This window comes from Pan troglodytes, chromosome 19 (genome assembly GCF_028858775.2).
Source record: "Pan troglodytes isolate AG18354 chromosome 19, NHGRI_mPanTro3-v2.0_pri, whole genome shotgun sequence".
In the NCBI taxonomy this organism is placed as follows: Eukaryota; Metazoa; Chordata; class Mammalia; order Primates; family Hominidae; genus Pan; species Pan troglodytes.
The window spans coordinates 75816482-75843095 of record NC_072417.2 but is presented as its reverse complement, the minus strand read 5'-3'; the positions used below and the strand labels follow the sequence as shown (position 1 = coordinate 75843095).

Sequence of the window (26614 nt, the reverse complement as noted above, 5' to 3'; positions counted from 1 at the left end):
AATAATTTTTAAAATAGCCAGGTGTGGTGGCATGCACCTGTAATCCAGCTACTTGGGAGGCTGAAGTGGGAGGATCACCAGAGCCTGAGGAGGTTGAGGCTGCAGTGGGCCAAGATTGTGCCACTGCACTCCAGCCTGGGCAATGGAGTGAGACTCTGTTTCAAAAAAAAAGGAGAATTTGTGCCTGTGTTATCAAAAATCATCTCAGTAGGGTCAGAGGGAGCAGCGGGTGAGTACCAGGAGCCCTCTTCCTTCTCTGTCAATGCTCTGGGAACTGGTATTTGTAGAAACTGCAAACGTGTAGCCTCCTGGTCACGAGGGCTTGTTTTCCATTTAGTCTCTTGGAGGAGGACTCCGAGGAGGAGGGAGACTTGTGTCGCATCTGTCAGATAGCCGGGGGTTCCCCAAGCAACCCCCTCCTGGAGCCTTGCGGCTGTGTGGGAAGCCTGCAGTTTGTTCATCAAGAGTGCCTGAAAAAGTGGCTGAAAGTGAAAATAACATCAGGTAGGTGGGGAAGGAAGTGCAGTGAACGTGCCCCGACATGTAATTAACATGAGGCACCACGGTGTGGGCCCCGGAGCCTTGTCATCAGCTCACTCTCCTCCGCAGAACAGCGACTCAGGGACACGTGGCTGAGCTCCAGATCCTTGCTCATAAAAGCTGTCTTTAAACCATGGGAGGGAGTTGGGGGTTTTTTGTTTGTTTTTGTTTTGGTTTGTTTTTTGTTTTTTGTTTTTTGCTTTTATCTGAGAGAAGACTCCTGGGAACAAATGCTATTGAATTCTACCTCTGCTTGAGGCCTGAGCAGAGTTGCTAAGATCGCCTCTCAGGAGGAAGGAAATAGAAGTGGGTCAGCGGTGGAAGCTCAGCAGACACACAGTAGCCGTGCCCAGCTAGCAGACACCCAGCAAAATACTTCAAAAGGTCCCTCATGAGAGACCCCCAGCACACACATCCTACTTCCTTTTATTTGGGGGTCACCTAAGAAACTAAACAAAGCTGCCTTTTAGCAATAGGGATAAGAGCGCTGATCTGATTGTCTAGAACCATATTGGATAAAGAAATTTCCATGTGCTGATTTTGTCAGCTCCCTAGCATCTTATAACTGAGTGTGCGGCACCTTCTCAACTCCCTGAGCAGGTTATAACCTAAATACAACCACATCGGTAGGTCAGCTGTAGTTTTCTGGGCAGAGAACAGAAGGTTTCTTTAAAGCATGGCTTTAGGAATGAGATCAACTTTAACCAAAAAAAACGCATGGAACATCAGTGCAAAGAGCAACTTGATCAGAAAATAGTTGTGGCTTCTTTCAGACACACCTCTCTGAAAACATATCCCCCCACAGCCAGATCCTATTTCTCCCCGTCTTCCATATCCTTCTCCTTAGCCGTCACTATCCAGGCTGCAGGGAGACTTAGAGCTTTACCCTGTCCCCATGAGGTGTTGCCACGCCCCCTCACCAAGGACAGCACACCATGGAATCAGAGAATGAACATGTGGGGTAATCATATTACTGTGTCATCCATGGAGCCCATTTTATGCAACTTCCCTAGCATAAGAAATGTAAGTCCACTGATCAAGATGCTTAAACGCATATCCATGTAACGAGCAAAGTATTCAGTCCTTCAGAGAGGGAAGAAAACGAGTAGATTTTGGTTGCTAACGACTCTGCCATGCAATCCTTTGTCTTCCTAGAAATTTGGGCCAATTAAACATCCAACACAGAAAAAGTTACCTGTGAAACATGTCATGAAAATGCTGCTATGCTCATAAATGTCAACGCTTGTATGGGTGTGTTCAGTAGGATTCGATCGGAAGACTCATGGGACATTTGGTAGCCTAAAGCGTTACTGAATGATGCTAAAAAAAAAAAAAAAAAAAAAAAGTCAAGCGAACAAAATGCAGATAAGGGATTACTTCCTGTTCATCCTTGAAAGTCTCTATTATTTACTGTTTCTTTATATCCCCAGTGGGGAAACAGAATGGAGGTATGAAACTGCACAAGCCCTATTTTTACCAAATACATGCAGGTAACTAATAGGTCTTTTATTTTCTAATGCATAAAATAAACACCAGTACATCATTAGTCAAAAGCCGCAACTAAGGGAGAAAAACTGTCTGGCAGAATGTTTGCTTAGACATAACAGCCCAGTTCTGCATCCTCCACTTTTGCATTGGGGAATAGGATAAAAATGCTGGTCTAGAATGCCTGTTTTTATAAAAACAGCAACAAAGGAAGCCTTCTCATATTTCTTTTCCCAGATGAGTCTGAGCTCAGGCTGATGAGCTGGCCCTGGGTACTACTGTAACTAGTACCCACACCTGGCCCCTCGCTCCCTCACTGTTCTCAGGTGGCAATGTTACCTGGGCAGGAGTAAAGGCAGATTTTTAAGCCATTGATCGAGAATAGCTTCTGCCATCTATTTTGGTCCTCACTAATTTATTTACTTGGACCTGTGTTGGGTCTATAATAATAAAAAAAAAAAAAGCTGAATAGTCACTCTTTTTACAAACACCTGTGTTACAGACTCTTAGCCTCTGTGCAGCAATTCCAAGTTTATGAACCATCCTGTTTATATTTAAATAGAAAGCAAGATCTGCTATTTAAAAGTCATGGGAATTTCACTTCTATGAAGCTTGCATAATAGATGACTACAAAGGAAATTTTTCAGCTCTCAGATTCAAGGTCATTTTCTACAGAAGATGGCTGGCTTTAAAGGAAGGTCACTGAAGCTCAGAATTCATAACACACACAAGTTCACTCCCCAAATATCACCTGTCCAAAGTGCTAACACAAACAGACCCATGGTTATATGTACATATAATTCTTTATCCAATTTAAGGAGCAGATCTTGGTGCCGTGAAGACCTGTGAGATGTGTAAGCAAGGCCTGCTGGTTGACCTGGGTGACTTTAACATGATTGAGTTCTACCAGAAGCACCAGCAATCTCAGGTAAGAAATGTGGCCACTCTGCCTCCACAGGTTAAAGTATGTTAGAGGGGCAGGGCGAGAAGACATTCCCCTTCCCTGATCTAAGAAATGTAGAAGGTCTCTGCTGGCAGGAGTCTGACAATATCCATTTAGCTTACTTCTCTGAGAAGACCTGCCACTAAATTAGAGTATTAGAGAGTTGAAAAGCCTTTTTTTTTTTTTTTTTTTTTGAGACAGAGTCTCACTCTGTCGCCCAGGCGGGAATGCAGTGGCACAATCTCACTGCAAACTCTGCCTCACAGGTTCAAGCGATCCTCCCGCCTCAGCCTCCTGAGTAGCTGGGATTACAGGCGTGTGCCACCACACCCACCTAATTTTTGTATTTTTAGTAGAGATGGGGTTTCTCCATGTTGGCCAGCCTGGTCTTGAACTCCTGACCTCAAGTGATCTGTCTGCCTCCACCTCCCAGAGTGCTACAATTACGGGTGTGAGCCACTGCACATGGCAGAGAGTTGGAAGTCTTATTTGTCCTGGGTTGAGTTTGCCCTGCTGTTGGGAACAAAAGTAAGAAGCTTCATTGGGCAACTGGACACAGAAAAATACCAAAAAATTCTGGCAAGCTCCACACCCACGTTTGCAGAAGTAATTTAATAACAAGAGAAAAAAAAATCAGGGTCTTGGAGGAAATGGTCCCTAATTTAAATACCAAGTAACCCTGGGATAAGAAGGAACTGCTTTACCTACAGCTAATAAACATGAGGTAAATGCCTACTGGCTGATCTTTAACACCTAGTGAATTAACTCTCCTAGGGTATTTGGACTGCATTTCTAATATTGTAAAAAAGTTAGTTACCCTCAAGTGGGAAGTTGATTTGTGCCTGAGATAACAGTTAATCACCCAATTCTCAGGCAAACAGTCTTCCATTTAGAACTATTAGGTTGGTGCAAAAGTAATTGCAGTTTTGCCACTTTTGTTGGCAATATCCACAATTACTTTTGCACCAACCTAATACTATTTTGTTCAATATAGAAGTCACAAGCCACTTGTGGCTAATGAACAGGTGGCTTGTTCTAATCAACATATCCTGTAAGTGTCACATACACACCAAATTTCAAAGACACAGTACCAAAAAAAAAAAGGGGGGTAATATATCACCTAATTTTAAACACCAAGTTTCAAAGACTTAGTACACTTTCCAGTTCAGTATGTAAAGAGTTTGAAGTTGTCACTTCGTTTTAACAACAAGTAAAAAGCTTTAAAAAGTGCAAAATCAACAACCCTTCTTAGATCCATAAGAGAAGTGAAGTCACAGAGCAAATCACTGCCCCTAAAATTGGAAAGACAGGCAGATAGAATCACTAATCCCAGCACTTTGGGAGGCCAAGGTGGGCGGATCACTTGAAGTCAGGAGTTTGAGACCAGCGTGGCCAACACAGCGAAACCCCCATCTCTACTAAAAATACAAAAATTAGCTGGGCGTGGTGGCGCATGCCTGTAATCTCAGCTACTCAGGAGGCTGAGGCTTGAGAATCGCTTGAACCTGGGAGGCAGAGGTTGCAGTGAGCCGAGATCGCACCACTGCACTCCAGCCTGGGCGACAGAGTGAGACTCCATCTCAAAAAAAAAAAAAAAAAAAAAATCACAACTTACCGGAGCAGAGACTCCTGAGCAGAAAGCTCTATGGAAACCAGTGCTGGACAAGCAACCTTAAGCTGTAATTAATGAACTGCTGGAGGCTCAGTGTAGACAAGTCTGAGAGTCAAAAATTCCAGGGGGACCCTGTCATAAGGGTATCCCCACACTTTAGTGAGTTTTCTGTCCAGGAGTGCAACCAGGTGCATACAGTGAATAGCAGAGAAAAATTCCTTCATGCTTCCAGCAGGGGGAGGGGGGAAAGTAACCATTTTGGTACAAGCCAGAGCTTTCTGTTCTTACTAACAGTTTGCCCTCAGGAGAAACTATTTAACCAGAGCCTAACCTTTGGAGGTTTTATCAGAGCGCCATACCTAACTGGAAGAAGGGAAATACTCAACCCCAGCCCTCTCTAGCCATCTTGTCCCACCTAAGGTGGGAGGGGGAGGATAGAGAAACTGAGAAGCACTTGTGAAGTTCACAGTCCAGAGGCACAAGCTCACTCAGACTGGGACCTAGAGTCTCAAAGGACTGTAGAATACTTGCCCTCTCCCCACACCTCACCACCACATGGCTAACAACCCATTTATAGCAGTTCCTTTTACCCAGTACATCACGTCTGGCTACCAAGAAAATATTACAAGACATACTCAAAGGTGAAAAGCACAGTTTGAAGAGACAGAGCAAACACCAGAACCAGACTCAGATATGGCAGGGATTTTGGAATTACCAGACCAAGAATGTAAAACACTATGATTAATACGCTAAGGACTCTAACAGGTAAAGTAGACAGCACTTAAGAACAGATGGGCAGTGTACACAGAGGAATGGAAATTCTAAGAAAGAAAAAGAAATGTTAGAGGTGAAAAACTCTAACAAATGAAGAATGCCTTTGATGGGCTTATTAGTAGACTGGATACAGCTGAGGAAAGAATCTTTGAGTTGAGCATATCCCAATAGAAACTGCCCAAAATGGAAAAACAAAGAGAACAAAGATTGGAAAAAAAGAAAAGAAAACAGAGCAGGATATCCAAGAACTTGTGAGACAATTATCCAAAAGGTGTAATAGACACATCATGGGAATATCCAGAAGGAGAATAAAGAGAGAAAGGAACAGAGAAATATTTGAAGCAATAATGACTGAGAATTTCCCCCAAATTAATGTCAGACACCAAATCACAAATCCAGAAAGCTCAGAGAACACCAAACAAGATAAATGCCAAAAGCAAAACAAAACAAAACAAACAAAAAAACCCACCACCACGACACATCATATTTAAAATGGAAAAAAAAATCAAAGATAAAGAAAAAATCCTGTAAGAGGCCAAAGGGGAAAAACACCTTCCCTAAAGGGGAGTAAAGATAAGAGTGACATCTGACTTCCCAGAAAGCATGCAAGCAAGAAGACAGAGAAACAAAATAAAGTGTTAAGAGAAAAAACTGGCCAACCTAGATTTCTGTACCCTGCAAAATTATCCTTCAAGAGCAAAGGAGAAATAAAGATTTTCTTAGGCAAATACTTAATGCCAAAAAAGTAAAATATCAAAAAAAGTAAAAATTACATACAGAAATGATCATTTGAAAATATTAGGTTAATAAATTATATTGTTAAAATTAATTTCACCAGTTTCTTTTTACTTCTTTAATGTGGCTACTAGAAATTTTAAAATTACATCTGTGATTTGTGTTTGTACCTCTGAGTGTATTCTATTGGATGGGGCTGATCTAGAAGGTGATTTCCACTTTATAAGCAGTCAATTAATATTTACCAGACCTTTTTTTGGCCAACGTTTTGACAGCTAAGTCAAAATGATTTGTGTGAGTCTAGGCAATTCTGCAGTTTCCTTGTTTAAAATTTTAAGGGTGTAGACCAAAGAACAAAATATTGACAAGAATGAAGGATATTTGAAGAGTTCAGTGAATAAGGGCATAATGCCACAGCAGCATTACAGAGGTTAGGCATCAGGAGGTTAGAGAAAGAAAAGGAAAAAAGAGAAAAGAAGAGAGGAAGAGAAGGGAGGGCAGGGGAGGGGAGAGAAGAAGGACTTCTTGAGAAATAAATAGTGTTTTGAGGCCTGAAGGTCTCACATAACCACCAGGCACTAAGATCTGAGACGATAAACAGAGCGACTCACATTCCTGGACGCTGAGCATGTGGGAGGCGAAATATTGAAAGAAACCAGAACCTCTCAGTGCCTGAGGTCAGGTGCCAGCCAGGGTGCCGACAGGTTCATCTCAAGAAATAGATCATTTTGGGCAATGGAGCCTGCCAAATCCCCTAAGGAGGACGTGTTCACATGAGGATGGGTTGCCCAGAATACTATCTATCAGAGCAATCTACTGACACCACAAACACCGTGCAGCCCAGGGGAATGCCTTATCTAGAAAAGACCCCTTTTGGCCCCAAGCCTTTCCACATGGTTCTCCCTCTGCCAAGCTGCTGCCACCATCTAATGTCCTTTATCAATGGTATTTATAGAACTGACCCAACAGCAGCACATTTTTCCATTTGTACTAAGATGTTTGCACTCATGTAGTCTGAGGCCGCAGGTCCCACTGAAAAGCCTACCAGCTTTGATTAAGATCTCAATCTAAACCCTACTCTCTTCCCCAGAGTGGCCCTGTGACCTTGAGGAGACTATGGCAATTCTCTGCACCTCAGTTCTCTTATCTGTAGAAGTCTCTGCACCTCAGTTCTCTTATCTGTAGAAGGTAAGAGATGTTAACTCACACCTCACAGGTCTGGATGTAGGAAAAGACTCGAGTACATCACCTCATAGACAGAGTGTGTGCAGAGGAGGCTCCACGCATGAGAACTGTCAGATTACAGCCACAGAGACGCTCGACTGACTTGGCACTCAGGGGAGAAAGCTACATGCACCAATGACTGGCCTAGAGTCCATCAGTGAACTAACAAAACAAACCAGCCCCACTGGGTCACATCCATTTCCTCGGCCCCACCGCACCCTCCATGTTAAGACAACTGGCTACAAGCACCTTCTAGAAACAACTATGACAGTAATTGTATCAGCCAGGATCTGGGTGGGAAGAGATGGTGGCACACTCAAAGGGGGCAAGTGAAGAACGCAGAAGGGAGGAGGGAAATCTGGGCAGCAAAAGAAAGCAGCAAGGAACGAGGAGGCGTCCTGGGACTAGCAGTGTGGCCAGGGTCATGAGCGCTGTAGCTAAGGATCAGCCACCAGCAGCCTGTGGCCTTCAGGAGAAGACAGCAACCACTGTCACACCACGCCCAGCAGAGAGGGATTGGGAAGAGACACCCAGCTTCTCCCTCCTCCGCCCTCGGGTCTCCTGCCGGGGCCTCCCATGGGCCAAACCCAACGGGAAGCCAGAGGGCAAGGAAGCCCAGCTGGGGAAAGCCATGGGGCCGGCCCCTGGGCCACAGAGCAGGAGGGGTGCGGATCGGCAGGAGAGACAGAAAGCATCCAGCACAGTCATTGCTCCACGTGGAAGCAGGAATGATTTTAAATTCGTTTCAGTGAGAACTTCACAAGCCATCAGAGCCTTTGGGAAATGCCCGCATTATCATCCCAGGTGGCAGCTAGGCTGCCAGGCCCGCCCTGTGGGGAGAGCCAGGTCATAGCATGGGCGGCTGCTGTCTGGCGGCGGCTGAGGGCTCACACCTCACTGCAGTCCTGACTGTCCCCATGACCTGCTGGGAATTCATAGTGCCTGTCTGCTCACAGCCTGGGCGAAACCCCAGGCCCCAGGGAGCCTGACTTGGGCGAATTCTGAAGCTCGCCATAGATAAAGACTGAAGCAACTGTTGTTGAACACAAAGATATCTACGATGTCACTGAACCTCAGCTCATCCCCGAGGCGCGGTGAGCCCACTGAGGGGACAAGCCCTGCTGAGGAGGCCGCCAGCCTGGCCGTGGAGGTGACATGGACACCTGTGCCTTGTGGGCCTGGTCCCTTCCCCTCGCTCCCAAACCTGGCTCACCTGGGCCTCCTGGCCACCCTCCTGCTGCTTGTCCTTGGCAAATGGGTTCCTTTCTGGAGAAGTGGCACCACTTCTAGACGTGTACAAGTCTAGACATGTACCAAAAAAGGGGCAAAACCAAAAGAAACCTAGAACTGGCTTCAGCTCAGCCTGGTTCTCACTTAACCTCGAACTGACTGACTAGTGAACTGTTTTTCTTATATATTTTCCCACTTAGAATTTTTTTTTTTTGCTTTTGTTTAATTACAAAAACCATACAAAAATTTCTTATAATTTACCACCCAAAATGATAACTTATAACATTTAGCTGCAGGTCTTCTTTTTTTCTATTAAAATGGTGATACACAGGCCCAACCCAGGTCTAACCCCAGCTCTGGGATGGGGCCAGGGTCCCTCCTGGGTTCAAGGGATCCTCCTGCCTCAGCCTCCTAAGTAGCTGGGTCCACAGGTGTGTGCCACCACACCGTGCTTTTTTTCTTTTTTTTTTTTTTTGAGAGATGGGGTCTGTCTCACTTTGTTGCCCAGGCTGGTCTCAAAATCTTGGGCTCAAGTGATCTTCCCACCTTGGCCTCCCAAAGTGCTAGGGTTACAGGTGTGAGCTACCACACCCAGCCAGTTTAACTAAATTTTCAAATACTTATTGAGCACCTGCTGCCTGTGAGATACTGTGCCGAAAATGCTGCCGTACCCAAGACCCACAGGGCCCTACCGACCAGCAGCGAAGACTGAAGCCAGCAATTCCTGCAGGTGGAGGTCAAAACAAGGACCATGCAGGCTGCTGCGGGAACAGCTGCGGGACTCCGACTTGCTCTCTGAACCAGAGAAGGCCTTTCTGAAGAAGAGATGTTTAACAGCGGAAGGGAAGAGAGGAGCAGGCCTTCTATCCACCGGGCCTTGGAGTGAAGTCTGTGACATCTGGGACGGATGCCTCCCCTGGGACCTGAGCACAGATCAGGGCGTGTCCTCTAGGTGCCGGGTCAGCACTGTCGGTGGCCTTTGAGAGTGTGGAGGGGCTCCCGTCAGAGCACGTTTTCCTACCTTAGTTCTGTACTTCTGGTGGGAGCAGGGCAGATGCTGCTCACAGGTGCTAACAGGGCACTGAACTCGGATTATTCTAATATGAGGCCCAAGGTCAAGGTCTGTTACCAGGCTTCAAGCGGCTAGATCAGGAACTCCTACAAGCATCTGGAGAGGGGATCATTAGACAAGAGCAGCTGTGGGACCCCAGGGACCTGGCGGTTTCATCTTAGGTCTGTCAGGGCCTGTGGCAGTACAGCCCTCCTTTCTCCTGACTCTTTCGGTAGTGCTGTGTGTGAGGCAAGCCTACATTTGCTCCTGTGAGCATTGGCTGTCACCTGGAAGCAGGACTCATATTGGATGCTGGTTGGGCACTCGGTTTTGGGGTGGAGGGCAGAACTCCTGGATAGCAGCATGCGGCGAGCCAAATAACATTCTAGCCTCCAAAATGGATGAGGTGAAAACAGGTTTAAGGAAAGCTTAGGTCACAGGTTACACACTCAAATACCACAGAGGCCAGGCAGACAACAAATGATGGTAATCTTCTAGGTATCCTGCCATTGGGCGTGATGGCATTTGTGGCAAAATGGAAAGTGCTCTCCCCAACTAAAGATGGTCATGCTCTTCTTTTCTACCTTCCTTCTTGCTTCCTTCCATCCAACCAGAGCACATCCACAGGCCAGATTCAGCTTAGCAGCTACCACGTGCTCACCCTTAGTTTAGATCAGTGGTTCTCAAAAATGGGCGGTCCCCAAACCAGGAGCGTTAGCATCATCTGGGAACTTGTTAGAAGTACACATTCTTGGGCCCACTCCAGTCCAGCTGAATCAGAAATGCAGGGAGGAAAGGAGGAGCAGTGAGGCCAGGCGCAGTGACTCACGCCTGTAATCGCAACACTTTGAAAGGCCGAGGTGGGTGGATCATTTGAGGTCAGGAGTTGGAGACCAGCCTGGCCAAATGTGGTGAAACCCCGTCTCTACTAAAAATACAAAAATTAGCTGGGAGTGGTGGCACACACCTGAAATCCCAGCTACTCGGGAGGCTGAGGCAGGAGAATCACTTAAACCTGGGAGGCGGAGGTTGCAGTGAGCCGAGATCACACCATTGCACTCCAGCCTGGGCAACAGAGTGAGACTGTCTCAAAAAAAGAGGAGAAGGGGGAGGGGAGGGGACGGGACTGCCTGGCAACTGTGTTTGAAAAGGCCTGCTCAGTATTTCTGATGCATGTTAAACCTGGAGCCACTAGATTCAAAAGTTGTGGCTGAATGGGTCACTGTCTGATCCATCACAATTATGCATTTTTTTCTCATTGCTTCATCTGTGCATATATTTATAAAGCATGCACAGTATACCAGGCACTGGGCCAGGCACTAGGAGTCAGGAGCAAACAAGACAGATGCAGGTCTTGCCCTCACAGATCTTAACGCCCAGACAATTTACCTGGAATCCTGTCTTTAAATCTTGTCCCTTGTAGGATGTGTTGGTTTTGCGAGATCTCATATATTAGCTCACTTTACTATCATGCTTTGAGGAAACAGGCAGAACAGAGGTTACTTCCCTTCCATTACAAATTGAGTCCCTTTGGCCCTGCACAGTTAAAACTCTGCCTAAAGTCACAGTGTCCGGTGGCCCTGTACTGCCCACCTTAGCCAGCAGTGCTTTCCAGGTAAGGTGCACTCCAGGGGCCCCTGCTCACTGAATTGGAACACACCCCTGCCATCCTTGCTCTGCCGCACAGGAGAGTCTCAGTGGGCCTCAGGCTGTCATTGCTGTGAAGCACAGGCCTGGCCTGGCTCCATCTCAGCCAAGGACAGATGTCCTCAGACACACGCAGTCACCTAATCACCCTTATACCTAGGAGCACTCTTGAATATATTTGAAGACTTGATAGAATGTTCAGCCAGGCTGTCAGCTTCTTTAAGTGGAATATATTGAGAATTTCCATCAGTAGCAAGTCTCTTGGCCTAAATGAATATTAGCAAAATGGAGAAAACAGCTGGCAGGCGGGCTGAGATCTCCAGAGCCCTTTTGCGCTGTTTCACATGCCTTCTCCTTTTTAATGTCCCCGCCCCCTCCTATTAATGCCACCCCCATTCCCTTCAGTCTGGCACACAAAGGGAACTCCACGTGGGAGTCAAAGTGTGATGTGATTGGGACAAGGAAGGAGTGGATGGGCCGTAGCTCCAGTAAGCCCTGCTCCAAAACCTCGTTCATTTGGCCCTGGCCAGCCAAGTGCGGTGGAACTCTTTGAGTTAACAAATCCCTCCCACTTGTAGCTCAGGAGTGTAAAGGCTGATTCGGAGTTGACTATCACACGCCTGCTCTGATTGGTGGGCTGAGCCCCTTTGTCGAGCATCACCAGCACTGCAAAGGGCGCACATAAAGGAACCGAGCCGGCGAGATTGATGGCGCCGTGTGGCAGGTTCCCTCCCACAGATCAGAGAAGAGACACAATCTGCTAGAAGTGACTTTTCAAATTATCTGCAGAAAACATTAGTGGATATTCTCCCATCTGCATGCCTCTGGGCCTTATTGAGTCATAAAAAGTAAATGATTTCCCTGAATGCTTTGACAAACCTGATAGTTCCAAACCATTTTCTAGCTGATTGATTTGTCATTATGCATCCCGGTGTCTCGAGCATAAAAGCTGGCTGGCAAAGAGCACTGGTGAGAGAACCACTGGCAGCTTTTGCAGGAAGAAGCCGGGGACGAGGTAAACAAATAAGGACCAAGGCTTTGTTGGTGAGGAGGAGCTAAAAGCCAGGTGAGGAAGGCTTCTCAGAAGAGGTGGTTGGTGAGACAGTCGGAGGCAGGCACAGACTCACGGGGAGGGCAGGAGGAGGCAATTAAAACAGAAAAAGTGGCTAGGCAGGGTGGCTTACACCTGTAATCCCAGCACTTTGGGAGGCCAAGGCAGGTGGATCACCTGAGGCCAGGAGTTCGAGACCAGCCTGGCCAACATGATGAAACCCCATCTCTACTAAAAATACAAAAATTAGCTGGGCGTGGTGGTGCACACCTGTAATCCCAGCTACTCAGGAGGCTGAGGCAGGAGAATTGCTTGAACCTGGGAGGTGGAGGTTGCAGTGAGCCGAGATCACGCCATTGCACTCCAGCCTGGGCAAGACTGTGTCTGTCTCAAAAATAAAATAAAATAAATAAAACAGAAATAATGCAAACAAGCAACTTGTTCTCTACTCACTCTAGGCCAAGGTCAGCAGAGCACAAAAAACACGACCAAAGGCTAAAAATAGGAGGCTAACTGCTAAGGACAGAGGACTGGGGCCTTCGAAGATGGATCTGTAGAATGGTGGAGAGGCCTGCAGCAGTGATCTCAGGGCCGGCTGTCACCAAGATCCAGAGTTGGCCCTGATTCAGAAGGAAGAGCATATCAATCCTTGCTCAACTTCTGTGCCTTTTCTGGCAGCTGCTTGGTCCTGGGAGAGGTGGGTTCTGTGCCAACCTCCTGAGCTGCCCTGGATCTAATAAGAACAGGAAGATGTGGCACCCGCGCTGCTGCAGGAAGAAGGCAGATGAGACACTGAGTGCTCACTGTGTCATTCATGCCCACGCATCGTTATCCTGGGCCGACAGAGTCACAGTTGCAAGCTTTCCCAAGGGTGACGGAAGGGGCCATGCCCTCTGCTGGGGACTCTATTCCCCGGGGGCTGGGTGGCTTTGTGAGCACAGCCTGGCCCATCCCAAGACCCCCACTCAAGGGAAAGATGGGGACTGAAAGGGCCTTCCCCTCCTTCCCCTATAGAGGCATAGGAGTAGTTGTTACTAATACCACTGATTTATGGAAGGTCTGTGAAAGGTCTAGAGTGAGCACAGCCACTCTTGGCAGCAAAGCCCAAGTGCTGAGGACAGAGAAGTGCCATGGCCAACCAGACCATCACATCCTCCCTGTGTAGCGCCTGTTCTGAGCACCAGCGAGAAAAAAAGCACAGCCCACTCCTCAAGAAAAAGCAGAAACGTTAACAAGTGCAAAAGGTGATATGCAAGATCAAGACGAATGCTTAGGGACTGGGAAGCGAAGGAATGATGGGGGCAAAGGAGGCTCCTCAGGAAGCCTTTCACAAGGGGACATCTGTGACTGCTGAGAACGTTATGGACAAGGCCTGGTGCATCTCTGTTGTAGCACCCGACACATCCAGCTTGTACTGGAGCTGTTTACCGATGAAGTTCTCTCCCCCACACCAGGTGATGGGTTCCCAGCAGGGAGTTCTGAGGCTTTTTGCCCTGTGTTCCCCACAACATCCAGCTCAAGGCTTTGCATATGTAACTGCTCAATAAATGTGGAATGGGATTGAGCCTGGAAAATGGAACTTTCTCCGAGCATCCTCCACTAGATAGTAAAAAATCCCAGGGGAGTGGCTGCCCTGGCCTCTACCCTGGATCTCCTCCTGCTCTGTCTTCTGGTCCCCAAGAGCAGGCCTTGCCTTGGAGCTTGGGCTCTTCTCCCAGTTCTTGTCACCTCTTAGCCTTGTTACCCTGCATCCCACAATTTAGACCATGACTATTTTACAGATGAACTGAAGAGCTTTCTTTTCCATTTGTAGGCACAAAACGAGCTGATGAATTCAGGCTTGTACCTGGTGCTGCTGCTTCACCTCTATGAGCAGAGGTTTGCAGAACTCATGAGGCTCAACCACAACCAGGTGGAAAGAGAGAGGGTAAGTCTGGCTGTGACCCAGAGCTGTCCGGTGGCAGCCCTGAAAACCCTGCAGTGCTGTTTATTAGATGTGCAAGCTGTTGAGGTCCTCACGGTCGCTTGGGAGGATATGGGACTATCATTGTTAGGACTAAGATTTAGCAGCTGCTAAGTGTACACATGGTGACCCTCTGGCTGAAAAGTAAGTGATGATCACATAATTGCTTATTATTAAACATGAGTAGTAATTAAATGGTCATCAATGGTCATATAACCGAGTGAGCCTCTAGGATATTTGCCCCCCAAAAATAGAGGAGAGCAAGGATGCAGGGGCTGGTTGTGTATTACGTGTGGGCACCCGAACATGGAGGACCTGCGAAAAAGAGGAACCTGGCTGGGTGTGATGGCTCATGCCTGTAATCCCAGCGCTTTGGGAGGCCGAGGCTAGAGGATCACTTGAGTTCAGGAATTTGAGACCAACCTGGCCAACATGGTGAAACCCTGTCTCTACTAAAATTACAAAAAAATTAGCTGGGTGTGGTGGCACACGCCTGTAATCCCAGCTACTTAGGAGGTTGAGGCAGGAGAATAGCTGGAACCCAGAAGACAGAGGTTGCAGTGAGCTGAGATTGTGCCACTACACTCCAGCCTGGGTGACAGAATGAGACTCCGTCTCAAAAAAAAAAAAAAAAAAAGCTGGGTTCAAACTGTTAGTCATAAGAAACCTAGATTTTTTTTTTCTGGCTCACATTCTCTCCTTAGACCCTGAGCTCTCAATTAAGAAAACAGGCTGGGGCTCTGCCAAGATATCTCCTCAAGAATCTCACCTTCCTTTTGACCCAGGCCTGTCCTTCCTAAACTCTTCCATGGTTTAAATGCTGACATAAATTTCTCAGAGAAATACATTTTTTAAAAAAGAAAAGTACCAGAAGCAGGATATGATCCTTTGTTAACATTTCTGTAACCTTATTTTCATGATTCCACATCTTTTTAATGAACTTTTTATTGCACACTGAACTTCAAAGCATCCGGGGTTGATACAGGTTACAGATGGCCCCAAGAGCAGTGAGCCAATGCAAGCAACATTAGCCACCAGGCTTGCAAAGCAAACATGACAAACGACAAACAGTACAACCCAACGGATGAAGACCAAAGCCCTAAAGCACTGCCTCTAAAGAAACTTCCAGTAAATCTGTCCTGGACTAGGAAGAAGTTGCAAGGAGCAAGCTGGGAACCAGAGCAAAAAGCAGCAGGAGGGACCAGGGACACTCTTCTCTCACCACAAGCTCACATTGAATTGGAGAAACCCTGAAATTGATCTCACCCACTTAGACCACCGAGCAGTAACAGGTACAGATAACCAGTTAAGAGGCACCCAGGCCCGGTGCCGTTGATGCTGCCGGGAGGCTGACACTGCAGTGAGCCATGATTGTGCCACCGCACTCCAGCCTGTGTGACAGAGTGAGACCCTGTTTAAAACAAAAAACAAAAAAAGGCACCCAAATGAAAGTAGGAAACCAACTGGCTCTTGTTAAATTCACACTTCTTGATTTGCATCTCAGTAATTTCTTGTAGAAAACATTCAGAATCTGATGGTAACATTGAGCAAAAGAGAGGCACTAAGTTAGGAGAGAAGCCCTCCTTCCCTCTCCTTTATCTACCAGAACTGGAGAACTCACTCACATTGTGTTTCTTGGTTGTGTCTCATGAAGAGACCCAGTGATGGATGCCTCGTTTTTTTTGGTTTGTTTGTTTTATTTTTTTGAGACAAGAGTCTTGCTCTGTCACCCAGGCTGGAGTGCAGTGGTGCAATCTCAGCTCACTGCAACCTCTGCTTCCCGGGTTCCAGTGATTCTCCTGCCTCCGCCTCCTGAGTAGCTGGGATTATCGGTGTATTGTGCCCGGCTAATTTGTGTATTTTTAGTAGAGGCAGGGTTTCACCATGTTGGTCAGGCTGGTCTCGAACTCCTGACCTCAGGTGATCCACCTGCCTTGGCCTCCCAAAGTGCTGGGATTACAGGTGTGAGCCCCCGTGCCCGGCTGACAAATGCCTGTTAATGGTGGTGATCATTTGTCATCCATTCATGCACTGCCCTGTACCAGGTGCGGAGATGAGGATCAGGGAAAGAAGCTACTAGACGCTAGACATGACGCCCTGATGTCCCTTTCCGTAAAGAGCTTGTCAAGGAGTTGAAAGAGGAGACACATATTTATAAAACCAGGAAATAACTGGAAAGTAGCACCTGTGCAAGAGAACTAGTGGACCCAGTGAATTCCTACAGGCTGTGAATTTGACAACATAAGCTCTTCCCTGGCTGGGGCTTCCTGGGGTTTCCTGCAATCCCATAAACAATTGGTCTCCTCAGTGAAGTTGTGAGCTATATGAATGCAAAGCCAGGCCTTCTATGCCTGCCTCTTATGATGCTGGGCCCACAGTGAGTCACATCTGACTGCTGACCATGTCCCTGGCACTATGGATACCAGGAACATTGAGTGTTTACTGACGTCCCAAATGATTTTGCCAGATAAGGAAGTGGCCCACATGGGTTGGGGGCACTCATTAACAACTTGGGCACGGGAACCTTTATCTCTTTTATATCTCACAGGCCTCCAGTGCCTAGAAAATGCCTAGTACCTAATAGGTGCTTAGTAACATTCTGATGCACAGTCAACTACTGAATCAGAACCTACTTTTTGGCCAGGTGTGGTGGCTCACACCTTTAATCCCAGCACTTTGGGAGGCCGAGACAGGTGGATCACAAGGTCAGGAGATCGAGACCATCCTGGCTAACACGGTGAAACCCTGTCTCTACTAAAAATACAAAAATTAGCCGGGCGTGGCAGCATGCACCTGTAGCCCCAGCTGCTGGGGAGGCTGAGGCAGGAGAATGGCGTGAACCCGGGAGGCAGAGCTTGCAGTGAGCCGAGACTGCGCCACTGCGCTCCGGCCTGGGCAACAGAGCAAGACTCTGTCTCAAAAAGAAAGAAAGAAAAAAAGAACCTACTTTTTCCAGGAGGCGAGTCCTGAGTTATGTTTTGGAGAAACTGATAGTACAAAATTTGCAGAGTGAACAATATTCTAGGTAAAGGAATACTTCCAAGTTCAACATATATTTATTTACTCAAAGATTTTCTTTCTCTTTTTGAGACAGGGTCTCACTCTGTTGCCCAGGCTGGAGTGCACTGGCGGGATGACAGCTCATTGCAGCTTTGAATGCCCGGGCTCAAGTGATCCTCCCACCTCAGCCTCCTGAGGAGCTGGGATGCATCCACCACTACACCTGGCTAATTTTTTATTTTTTGCAGAGATGAGGGTCTTGCTAGTTTACCCAGGCTGGTCTTGAATTCCTAGTCTCAAGAAATCCTCCCACCTCAGCCGCTATTCAAAGATTTTCTGCGAACTTACTACATACTAGCCTCTAAACTAGCTTCTGGGAATACAAAGATAATTAAGACAATCCTTTCCTAGAAGAGACTCAGAGTCTAAGGAGAGAACACACATGTAACCAAGAGTATCCACAAATGTGCCTGTGTTGTAACGGAAGGTTGGGTCAGATGTGAGGAACACAGAGCAGTCGGATGAAATGGGGCGCTGCCATTCTCGCCCCTCCTTCCGCCCCTCCTCTAGGACAGACCTCCAGCTAGGCTCTTCGCGGACACGTGCCAATGCTTCTGAGGCCTCGCTTTTCATCCAATCAGATTGTGCCCTTTGCAGTCAGTGTTCCCACTTCTTTGGGAGCCTGGTGGCAAACCTGCTTCATTATTGCTCTCACCAATGGATCCACCGCGGGGATGATGTTGACCCAGAATCCTGGAGGGTTTGGCAGATGGGCAAGGGTAGGTGTGATGGGAAAGAGTGTTCCATGCAGAGGGAAATGGAAACGCACAGAGACATGGAAAGACCTGCATGTTTGGGGAAAGTCAGGGAGGTGTGTGGCCAGGGAGGGCAGAGAATGAGCCTAAGGTGCAGGCAGGGAGCAGGGCGGGAAGGGTTTGTGAGCGGCTCTGGAGGCCATGGAACAGTTTCCAGCCTGGGATTGGCAGGCCAGGAGATGTGGGTTTTGGGAGGAGAACTTGGGCAGCCACATTGGAGGGGAAAGAAACCAGCCGGGAGGCTGCTGCAATGGCACGGGGTAATAAGGGGGCCCGTGTGGGAGCATCAGACATGGGAAGGACAGGGGTGGGTCTGGGGTGAGGGACAGGCTGGCGGAAGCACTGAATGCTCGCTTCTGCAAGTGGCCGGCAGGAAGCTGGCCTTTCCTCCCATCGGGGAGCATCTCCAGAGAAGACAGGACCCACCAGCCTCACTTTACCCCACCTTTGAGGTGAAGCTAAATGGCCTTGCCTTCCCTCTCCTCCTTCCCTTTCAGCCCCCACACGGAGCACTCCGTTTGTCAGGGCCTGGTCCCCCATCCCCCATGTCCTGGCTTCCTCCCAGCTCAGGTCTTGTCTCTGATTATTACAACGATCTCCTGGAGCAAGGACCCTACTCTGTCTTCTGCCCCAGGTGTGCCGTTAATGGTGGAAAACTTCAGGCTAGGTGCAGGGGAAGGGAGCCCCGGGGCTGGCCGGAGGGGCAGGTATGATCTAGAAGCCATTCTCAAATCCCCGTTGGTTCATTCACGTGTGAGACTGGATGGAGTGTGCCTACCCCAGTTCCTATCCACATCATTTCTACAAAACCGAAAGCTCTTCCCTCCAAGGCCCAGATCAACCCAAAATATGGGAAGCCCAGGTTTGGTCCACAGTTACAAAAACTTCCCACTCACCAAGATGCAGTTTCCTGATGGAACAAGAGTTGATGAGATAGATACGATCAGCTGGCACAGAATCTAGAGGCAGGTGGAGGTTATCTCAGGAGCCCAGAGAAAACGGAGGCAGTGGCTAGCCCAGTCCTGATGCATAATTTACCAGGTAACCAGGACCTGCTACTCTAGATGAAATTCCATCCTTCCCCTGCCCTCCCTCTCCTTGGGCACAGAAACGGTCCCAGGGACTAAAGCTGCCTCCACACTGGCCAGGCAGTTGCCTCAGTAACAGTGTCCAGCACCCCTTGTTTTGTCCCCCAGCCTGTCACAAAGCCCCTCTTCTTCCTGGGGAAGAGCACCAGGCCCTCTGCACCGGAGCCCACATCCTTGCAGCCTGGCACAATGGGCTCCCACGGAGTACACAGTGTTTCTTATTGTGGCATAAAATGCCATAAAGTCAGAACAAAGAGTGAGCCCAGGGCCTTGATGGGTCTGCTGCTTCCTGCCGGGCAGAGAATACAAGCGATTGTTTCAAAGCCAGTGGTGAGGCAAGTGGCCAATTAGCACGGCCTTCACCCCCACAGCCTGTAAATGTGATTCGGACCATCAGAATGGGATTCTGCTATTCAGATCAATTGCTCAAAGGAAGCGAGTCTGTTCTCGCTGCCAAATTTAGAAGCCCGAGACAGCAAAGGTGACCCAGGTTATGGCTGCAGCTCTCGTCAGGATGAGGCTGAGCCCTGCCAATGCTTAGCACTCACCCAGCCCTCAGCACCTCTGCCCATTTTCCTGCCCCTTTAAAGTGGTGTAAGGGATTCCTAGAACGTTTCTGCGACTAGGAGGTTATACATCTGTTCACAATTGTATTGGAAAAAACAATTCATTTCTCATTGTCTTCTTTCTTGTAGTTGTCAAGAAATTACCCACAACCCAGAACAGAGGAAAATGAAAGTAGGTTTTGGGGGCCAGTCCTGCCATTTTGAGGGTGTTTGCTAAATTACTCTTTTTCTGTGACTGTGTGGAACCAAATGCCATGGAAGGAAGGAATGACCACCACCCAGAGGCAAAAATAACCCCACAAAGCTTGGGAAAGTCAGCCGCAGCAAACAATCAGGAAGGCGAGGCCAAGTTCACTGGATGCAGAGCAGATAAGAATTTTAATTCATCCTGAACGCAAGGAAAGGCGCCAACAAAGGGAAGAGGTTATCTTCCGGCATGAGATAAGATTTGTTCCTTTTCCTTGCTGGGATTCTCCAGCGTCCAGCACTTGGAGAGTTTGGGGGTTGGTTTTTTTTACTGCCAGGATTCCTCTAGGAAAACCCTCCCCAAGCCCTGGCAGGGGCTGTCTGGCCCTTACCTGAAGGGACCACATTCACTCATAAGCTAGTGGCCTTGGTGGATTTGGGGTCTGCTGAATTCAGAGGTTGAACAAAGCAAACAGGTCTCCCGAGAAAGGGCCCTCAAAGCGGGCAAGACGGCTCTCTGCAAACAGGTTCGAGAAAAGCCTTCTCCCTGTTCCTTTTTCCATTTAAAAAAAAAAAAAAAAAAACGACTGGAGAAGAACGTGCTTAATAAAGCAGGCGGGCTCGAAGTCAGACTCGGGAAGAACTTCATCAGGAGGCAGAATCAACACCGCAGTGAATCCAGCGGTGTGTGACAACTGGGTCCCCAGAGATTCTTCTGGGGGAAAATTTCACAACTGCCTGTTCCAAAAGCCCTTAGAACAGTGGCTCCCACATGGGCTTTGCCATCAGAATCACCCGGGAACTCACCAAAAACTCGGATTCCTGGGCCCCGCCCAGAGATTCCGCTTCAGGCGATGGGGTGGGGCCCTGGAATCGTGTTCACGCCGGACCCAGGTGATCCTGACACAGCCGACCGCGGGGGTGCTTTTGAGAACTCCCAGTAGTCCTGCCTGGAAGGCGCGAACCAGCTCAAAGCTGCTCGGGGTGGGGCCCAGATTACGACCCTAGAGAAGCCAATTTATTATTCCGGGCACGCAGCCCTGCGAAGCCGAACTGACCATTTTCAGAGACCCGGAGAGGGCCCTGCTTTCCGCTCTTTTCCACAAAAGGAGCCCGGGAGTCCCAGCCCGGGCGCAACCGCGGGGTCCGGCCGATCCCAGCGCCCCCTCGCGCGGCCACCCCCGACCCCGGCCTCGCCCCCCCGGGCCTCCAGCCTCCGCAGCCGGGAAGGGCGCTGCGAGGTCTTTAAAAGACCTTTGTGTCGCGGGCGCACGCCGCACCTCCGGGGAAAACGCCCTGCGCCTCGGCCCCGCGGCTCCCCGCCGCCGCCCGCCCCGCGCGTCCCAGGCTCCGCCTCGGCGAGGGCCTCCTGCTCCGGAAGGGGCGCGACGGGGAGCCCGGCCTGGTTGCTGCGGCCCCGCGCTCCGTCCAGCCGCGGCCGGGAGGACAGGGCAGCAGGGTCCCGGCGCCGCGCCCAGGCGCCCCCTCCCCAGCCCCGCCCCGGAGATGCCTCGCTTTTCCCGGTCCGGGGAAACCTGCGGCGACCGGGCGCGCCCGCGTGGCTTCCGCTGGGCAGGGGCGACCCCTAGTGCCCAGGGCGAGCCGCGCCGAGCAGGACCGAGCCTTTCCCCGCACACCCTGGAGCCTGGGTTTGGGGCACCCTGGCCTTGAGTCCCGGCCCCAGGGAAGACCGACGTCTCCGGAGGGCAGAAGAACATCCCTAGGGTGGTGCTCCAAAAAGAGTCTCCACGGGAGGCAGGGAACCTGCCGCCCTTCCCTGCTGCTCCGAGGCAAATGGTCCCACAGAGGGAGCGACCCCCACTCATTTGTCATCCTTCCTCCGGGAACTGGGACCCGCTCGAGGATCCACCCCATCACCAACCCTCCCCTGCCGCTCTCGGCCCCAAGGTGGAGACAGCCAGTTCTCCCCTGGAGGCCCAGGCCATCTCCACCTGCCCCCAGCTCAGCACACACCCCAGACACGGGTGGGCACAGCCGAGGCCGAGGAGAACCCAGCACAGAGGGACCATCCTGGGGTGCTGACCAGTCGCAGCTTTGGCCTGGCTTCCCGCCAGAGCCGTTCTCAAGACAAGAGCCAGGGTAGCCATTGGCAGAGCCATGGACACCCAGCCTCCCCCACAGGCCACACTCCCTTGGTCCCCTGGCATCCTGGCATGACTCGCCTGGTTGGCAGCACTTTGTTAATATGGGTTGCCGGAGGTGAGTCACAGCTGTGACCTGCTGCCCTAGCTCGGTTCAGGTACACAGGAGGAAAAGAGGCAAAACATCAGGGCACACCAGGTAGCACAGAGAGGTGCCAGCCTCTTTGTGGCTCTGTGGTGCCCATGCCAGCCTGCTGACCAGGCCCCCCTCCCTTGCACGTGAGAACCAAAGCCTCACACAAATGCCACAAGTGAAACCGAGGTTAGGGCAGCTGGGGAGAGTCCCTGGGTGTGCACAGGAACCAGCACCAGGACAGCTGCTTCCCAGTGGCACAAATAACTTCCCGGTGTCACCAAGACAAGGGGTGGCGGGTCGGTAGTGGGGGCAATACCTCCTGCAGATATGCAAACAGATGAGGACGGGGCAGGAACAGGGGCGGGTGTGAGGGCCCTTGGCCAAAGGCTGGGCCAGAGCACCTCCCCAAACACCCAGTCAAGGCTACTGGCTTTTGGAGAAAGCGCAGGATGGACGAGGGGATGGGGGCAGCTCAGGGGCTTGGGCTTCCTTGGGTAGAACTGAGAGGGTGAGAGGGTCCAGGTGGGATTGAGGGGATGTCAGTTGCTCCTGCTCCGTGCAACAGTTTCTTCCACAACAGGCAGAAACTTTCTTTCTTTTCTTTTTTCTTTTTTTATTTTTCTTTTTGAGATGGAGTCTCGCTCTGTCACCCAGGCTAAAGTGCAGTGGCACGATCTCGGCTCACTGCAACCTCTGCCTCCCAAGTTCAAGCGATTCTCCTGCCTCAACCTCCTAAGCAGCTGGGATTACAGACACCCACCACCACCCCTGGCTAATTTTTTGTATTTTAAGTAGAGATGGGGTTTTGCTATGTTGGCCAGGCTGGTCTCGAACTCCTGACCTCAAGTGATTCGCGCCCCCCCCCCCTTGGCCTTCCAAAGCACTGGGATTACAGGCGTGAGCCACCACGCCTGGCTTAAACTGTTTCTAAATTGTCAGAGAGCATTCACTCAAGCCAAGGGGGAAAGAAACATATTGAGACAAGAGTTTCCCCGAAGAATAAAGGAGACCACCCACCCCCCACCAACGCCACCTCCTCCACTGGGACTGCACTGCGTCCCAGTGCCTCTTGCTCTCCCTCCCTTTCCCCGTCCTATCACTTGTCCCTCTGCATCCAGCCATTGATTTCTGAAAGACTCCTGAAACACCTGGGTCCGTTCCCCCTTCCCTGCCAAATTAGGAAGCGGGGGTTCAAGTGGGGCCTTAACCTGAGAGGAAGCAATGGCCCCTGCAGCTATTCAGCCTGAAAACAAGTGCTGCACCAGGCTATGTGGGGACGTGGAGATGACCAAGATGCTGTCTTTGGGGGAAGCTGGTGTGGCTGAAACCCCAATGGGGCAGTCTGTGGATTCCCCGGCCCCAGACTGCAGGTCTCTGTTCCCCACACTGTTCCAGGCACTGTGGCCATGTGGGTGGCTGGGCCTCAGGGATGGGGTGGGAGAAGATGAAGCAGCAGTGCCGTGCCCCCTGTAACAGACCCACGGTCTGCTGCGGCCCTCCAGCCTGAAACATCTTCTTGCCTTCCAGATTCGGAGTTGGGAGATGGAAATGAAGGCAGCATTTCTCAAAGCCAGGTCGTCTAGCAAGGAAGCCAACTGTGGAGCTCGGCGGAGACCTCTCCCGCCAGCCCTTCTTTCTACGTCCCCAAGTGCCTCCCTCCCTCCTCCTCTTTACTGAAACTGAAACCAAAGCGTTCACAGTTAGATTTTCACCTCGTGCCACTCTCTTCTGGGGTCTGGCTTGAGCATCTATGGGCAGCCACAGCGACCAGTCTAGTCCCAGACAGCACAAGTCAAGCAGCGTGGGACTGTGGAGCCCCTGGCAGGCTGGCCTGGTGCTGCCCCCTTAGCCCAGAAGCCCTGCCAGGTCCAGTGGCCTGTGGGGTCCCACTGCTGAGGGCACCTGCCAGGCCTCACGCCACCCTGAATGGACTCGAGCCATGTATTCATTCAGTAAACTGACATTATTCTCCCAGCTTCGTTCATGTTTATTTCACTTGCCTTGGTCAGAGGCCAAGGGTCTCAAGCTGGAGGGAGAGGGAAGCACATGTCACAGCCCACACCTCACCTCTACTTCTCCCTTGCTCCCACCATCACTGGGGATGCTACATCCTGGGCCCCCATGGGCTGGGGCAGGCTGGATGGTGGCTGCCCCTGTAGGTACCCACTTAGGACCCAACTGGGGTGTGGACTCCACACTTTTTTTCCTGATTGCATCTTAGGGCCCAAAGACCAAGTCAGGACTTGGGGTGGAAGGTCAGAGGGTTAGTGAGAAAATTGTGTGTGCGAGTGTGTTTGAGTACGTGTGTGTGTGTTTTTTTTTGTTTAAAAAAATTGTTTTTTAAGCCAAAAAACAATAAAAGAGCTGGACATGGTGGCTCACACCTGTAATCCCAGCACTTTGGGAAGCCAAGGAGGATGGATCACTTGAGGTCAGGAATTGGAGGCCAGCCTGGCCAACATGGCAAAACCCTGTCTCTACTAAAAATACCAAAAAAAAAATTAGCTGGGCGTGGTGGTGGACATCTGTAGTCCCAGCTACTTGGGAGGCTGAGGCATGAGATTCACTTGAACCCCTGCAGTAAGCTGAGATCGCACCACTGCACTCCAGCCTGGGCAACAAAGCGAGACTCCACCTCAAAAATAAATAAATAAAAATAAAAGGGCCAGTTATGGTGGCTCATGCCTATAAGCTCAGCACTTTGGGAGGCCAAGGCAGGTAGACCGCTTGAGTCCAGAAGTTTGAAATCAGCCTGGGCCATAGCGAGACCCTGTCTCTACAAAAAAAATTTAAAAATTTGCCATGTGTAGTGGCATACCCTCGTGGGCCCAGCTACTCGGGAGGCTGAGGTAGGAGGATCGCACGAGCCTAGGGGGTCAAGGTTGCAGTGAGCCATGATCGCACCACTGTACTGCAGCCTTGTAGACAAGACTACAAGACCCTGTCACAAATAATAATAATAATAAAAGATGGAGGAGACAAACTACGGTACATGCAAAAACGTTATGCTAAGTGAGAAAAGCCAGACACCAAACACTACATAGTATATGATTCATTTTACACAATTTCTAGAAAAGGCAAAACTAGAGAGACAGCAAGCAGATCAGTAGTTGCTGGGGGCTGGGAAAGGAGCAGGGATTGACTGCAAATAGGGTCCAGGGGACTTTTGGGGGTGAGTGAGGTGTTATAAAGCTGCTTTGTGGCAATATTTACACAACTGGATAAATTTGCTAAAGCTCATTGCCTCTATAGATTTTCTAAAAAATGGAGGGAGGGACAGAAAAAGGGCAGAGAGAGGAGGACGAGAGAGAAAGATGAAATGAGGAGGCGGCGCTTCTCCCCCCGCCTTTAAGACTTCTCAGACTAGGAGAGGCCCCTGCTTCCCTGACCCACCCTCTCCTGGGGGTCTCTAAGGATGAGATTTTGTGGCAAAGGGGTGCCCTGAGCTGAATTAAGGAGTCAGTAGGGTTTTGGGAAGGCCAGGCTTGACTCACCTTAAAATCTGGTCCCACTCTTCCGATATGTTCCAGTTAAAGTGATGCAACGCTTGAAAACCAGTAGGTTCGCTGGGCACAGTGGCTCACGCCTGTAATCCCAGCACTGGGAGGCGGAGGTGGGTGGATCACCTGAGGTCGGGAGTTCGAGACCAGCCTGACCAACATGGCGAAAACCCAACTCTACTAAATACAAAAAAAATTTGCCAGGCATGGTGGCACATGCCTGTAAACCCAGCTACTTGGGAGGCCGAGGCAAGAGAATTGCTTGAACCCAGGAGGCGGAGGTGGCAGTGAGCCGAGATTGTGCCATTGCACTCCAGCTTGGGCAACACAGCGAAACTCCATCTCAAAAAAAACAAAAAAAAAAAGAAAGAAAACCAGTAGTAGGTTCAACCAGGCAGCCTAGACCCAAGATCAAAGTTAAGAGCCATTCGAGTCAAAAATATCTCCATGATCTAAATAAAATTCCTAAAACCTCAAGTTCCTCCACTCACAAACATGGCCTCAAGCTCTATGAGAAAATGAGCCTTTTGAACTGAACTTTAAGGTTGACTAAAAGATTTGTCCAGGATCCAGTACTGAGGAATGTATAAGAAGGGACAGTGCACGTCTAAAAATAAGTTTTTGTAGAGAGCGGAATGGAATTTGAGGTGGCCATGTAAACATCCTGACAGCTTGAATCCACAGTAGGATGTGACAGTGTTTGAGGCAGCTGAGGAGACCATCACAGGTTTACATCAGAAAATCAGGTTTTTGAAAAACTGTACTCTTTTTTTTTTTGAGATGGAGTCTCGCTCTGTCATCAGGCTGGAGTGCAGTGGCATGATCTCAGCTCACTGCAACCTCTGTCTCCTGGGTTCAAGCGATTCTCATGCCTCAGCCACCCGAGTAGCTGGGATTACAGGCATTCGCCACCACACCCAGCTAATTTTTGTGTTTTTAGTAGAGACAGGGTTTCACCATGTTGGC

General features: G+C 49.6%; 1 protein-coding gene and 1 long non-coding RNA gene across 13 annotated transcripts in view; one reads left to right on the top strand and one right to left on the bottom strand.

Moving 5' to 3' along the window:
- MARCHF10 (membrane associated ring-CH-type finger 10) overlaps positions 1-24122 on the top strand; it is a 111546-nt gene extending 87424 nt beyond the window's left edge. For 11 of the 12 annotated variants that reach the window (XM_009433023.4, XM_016932699.3, XM_001145624.5 and 8 more), the window contains 5 exons: positions 338-504; positions 2844-2953; positions 14106-14219; positions 19854-19896; positions 23676-24122. In XM_009433023.4, the coding sequence (XP_009431298.3) occupies positions 338-504; positions 2844-2953; positions 14106-14219; positions 19854-19896; positions 23676-23731 (490 nt within the window). In that variant the 3' untranslated portion in view covers positions 23732-24122. Of the gene's footprint in view, positions 1-337; positions 505-2843; positions 2954-14105; positions 14220-19853; positions 20018-23675 lie in introns of those variants that run through there. The other variant, XM_063799901.1, reaches the window with a different exon arrangement.
- Positions 17713-19229, bottom strand: LOC107969294 (uncharacterized). The gene is made up of 2 exons (XR_001711033.4): positions 18967-19229; positions 17713-18008 (listed from the first exon to the last, which is right to left on the bottom strand). It is a non-coding gene; the product is annotated as an uncharacterized LOC107969294 (long non-coding RNA).
- Positions 24123-26614: the final 2492 nt, after the last annotated feature.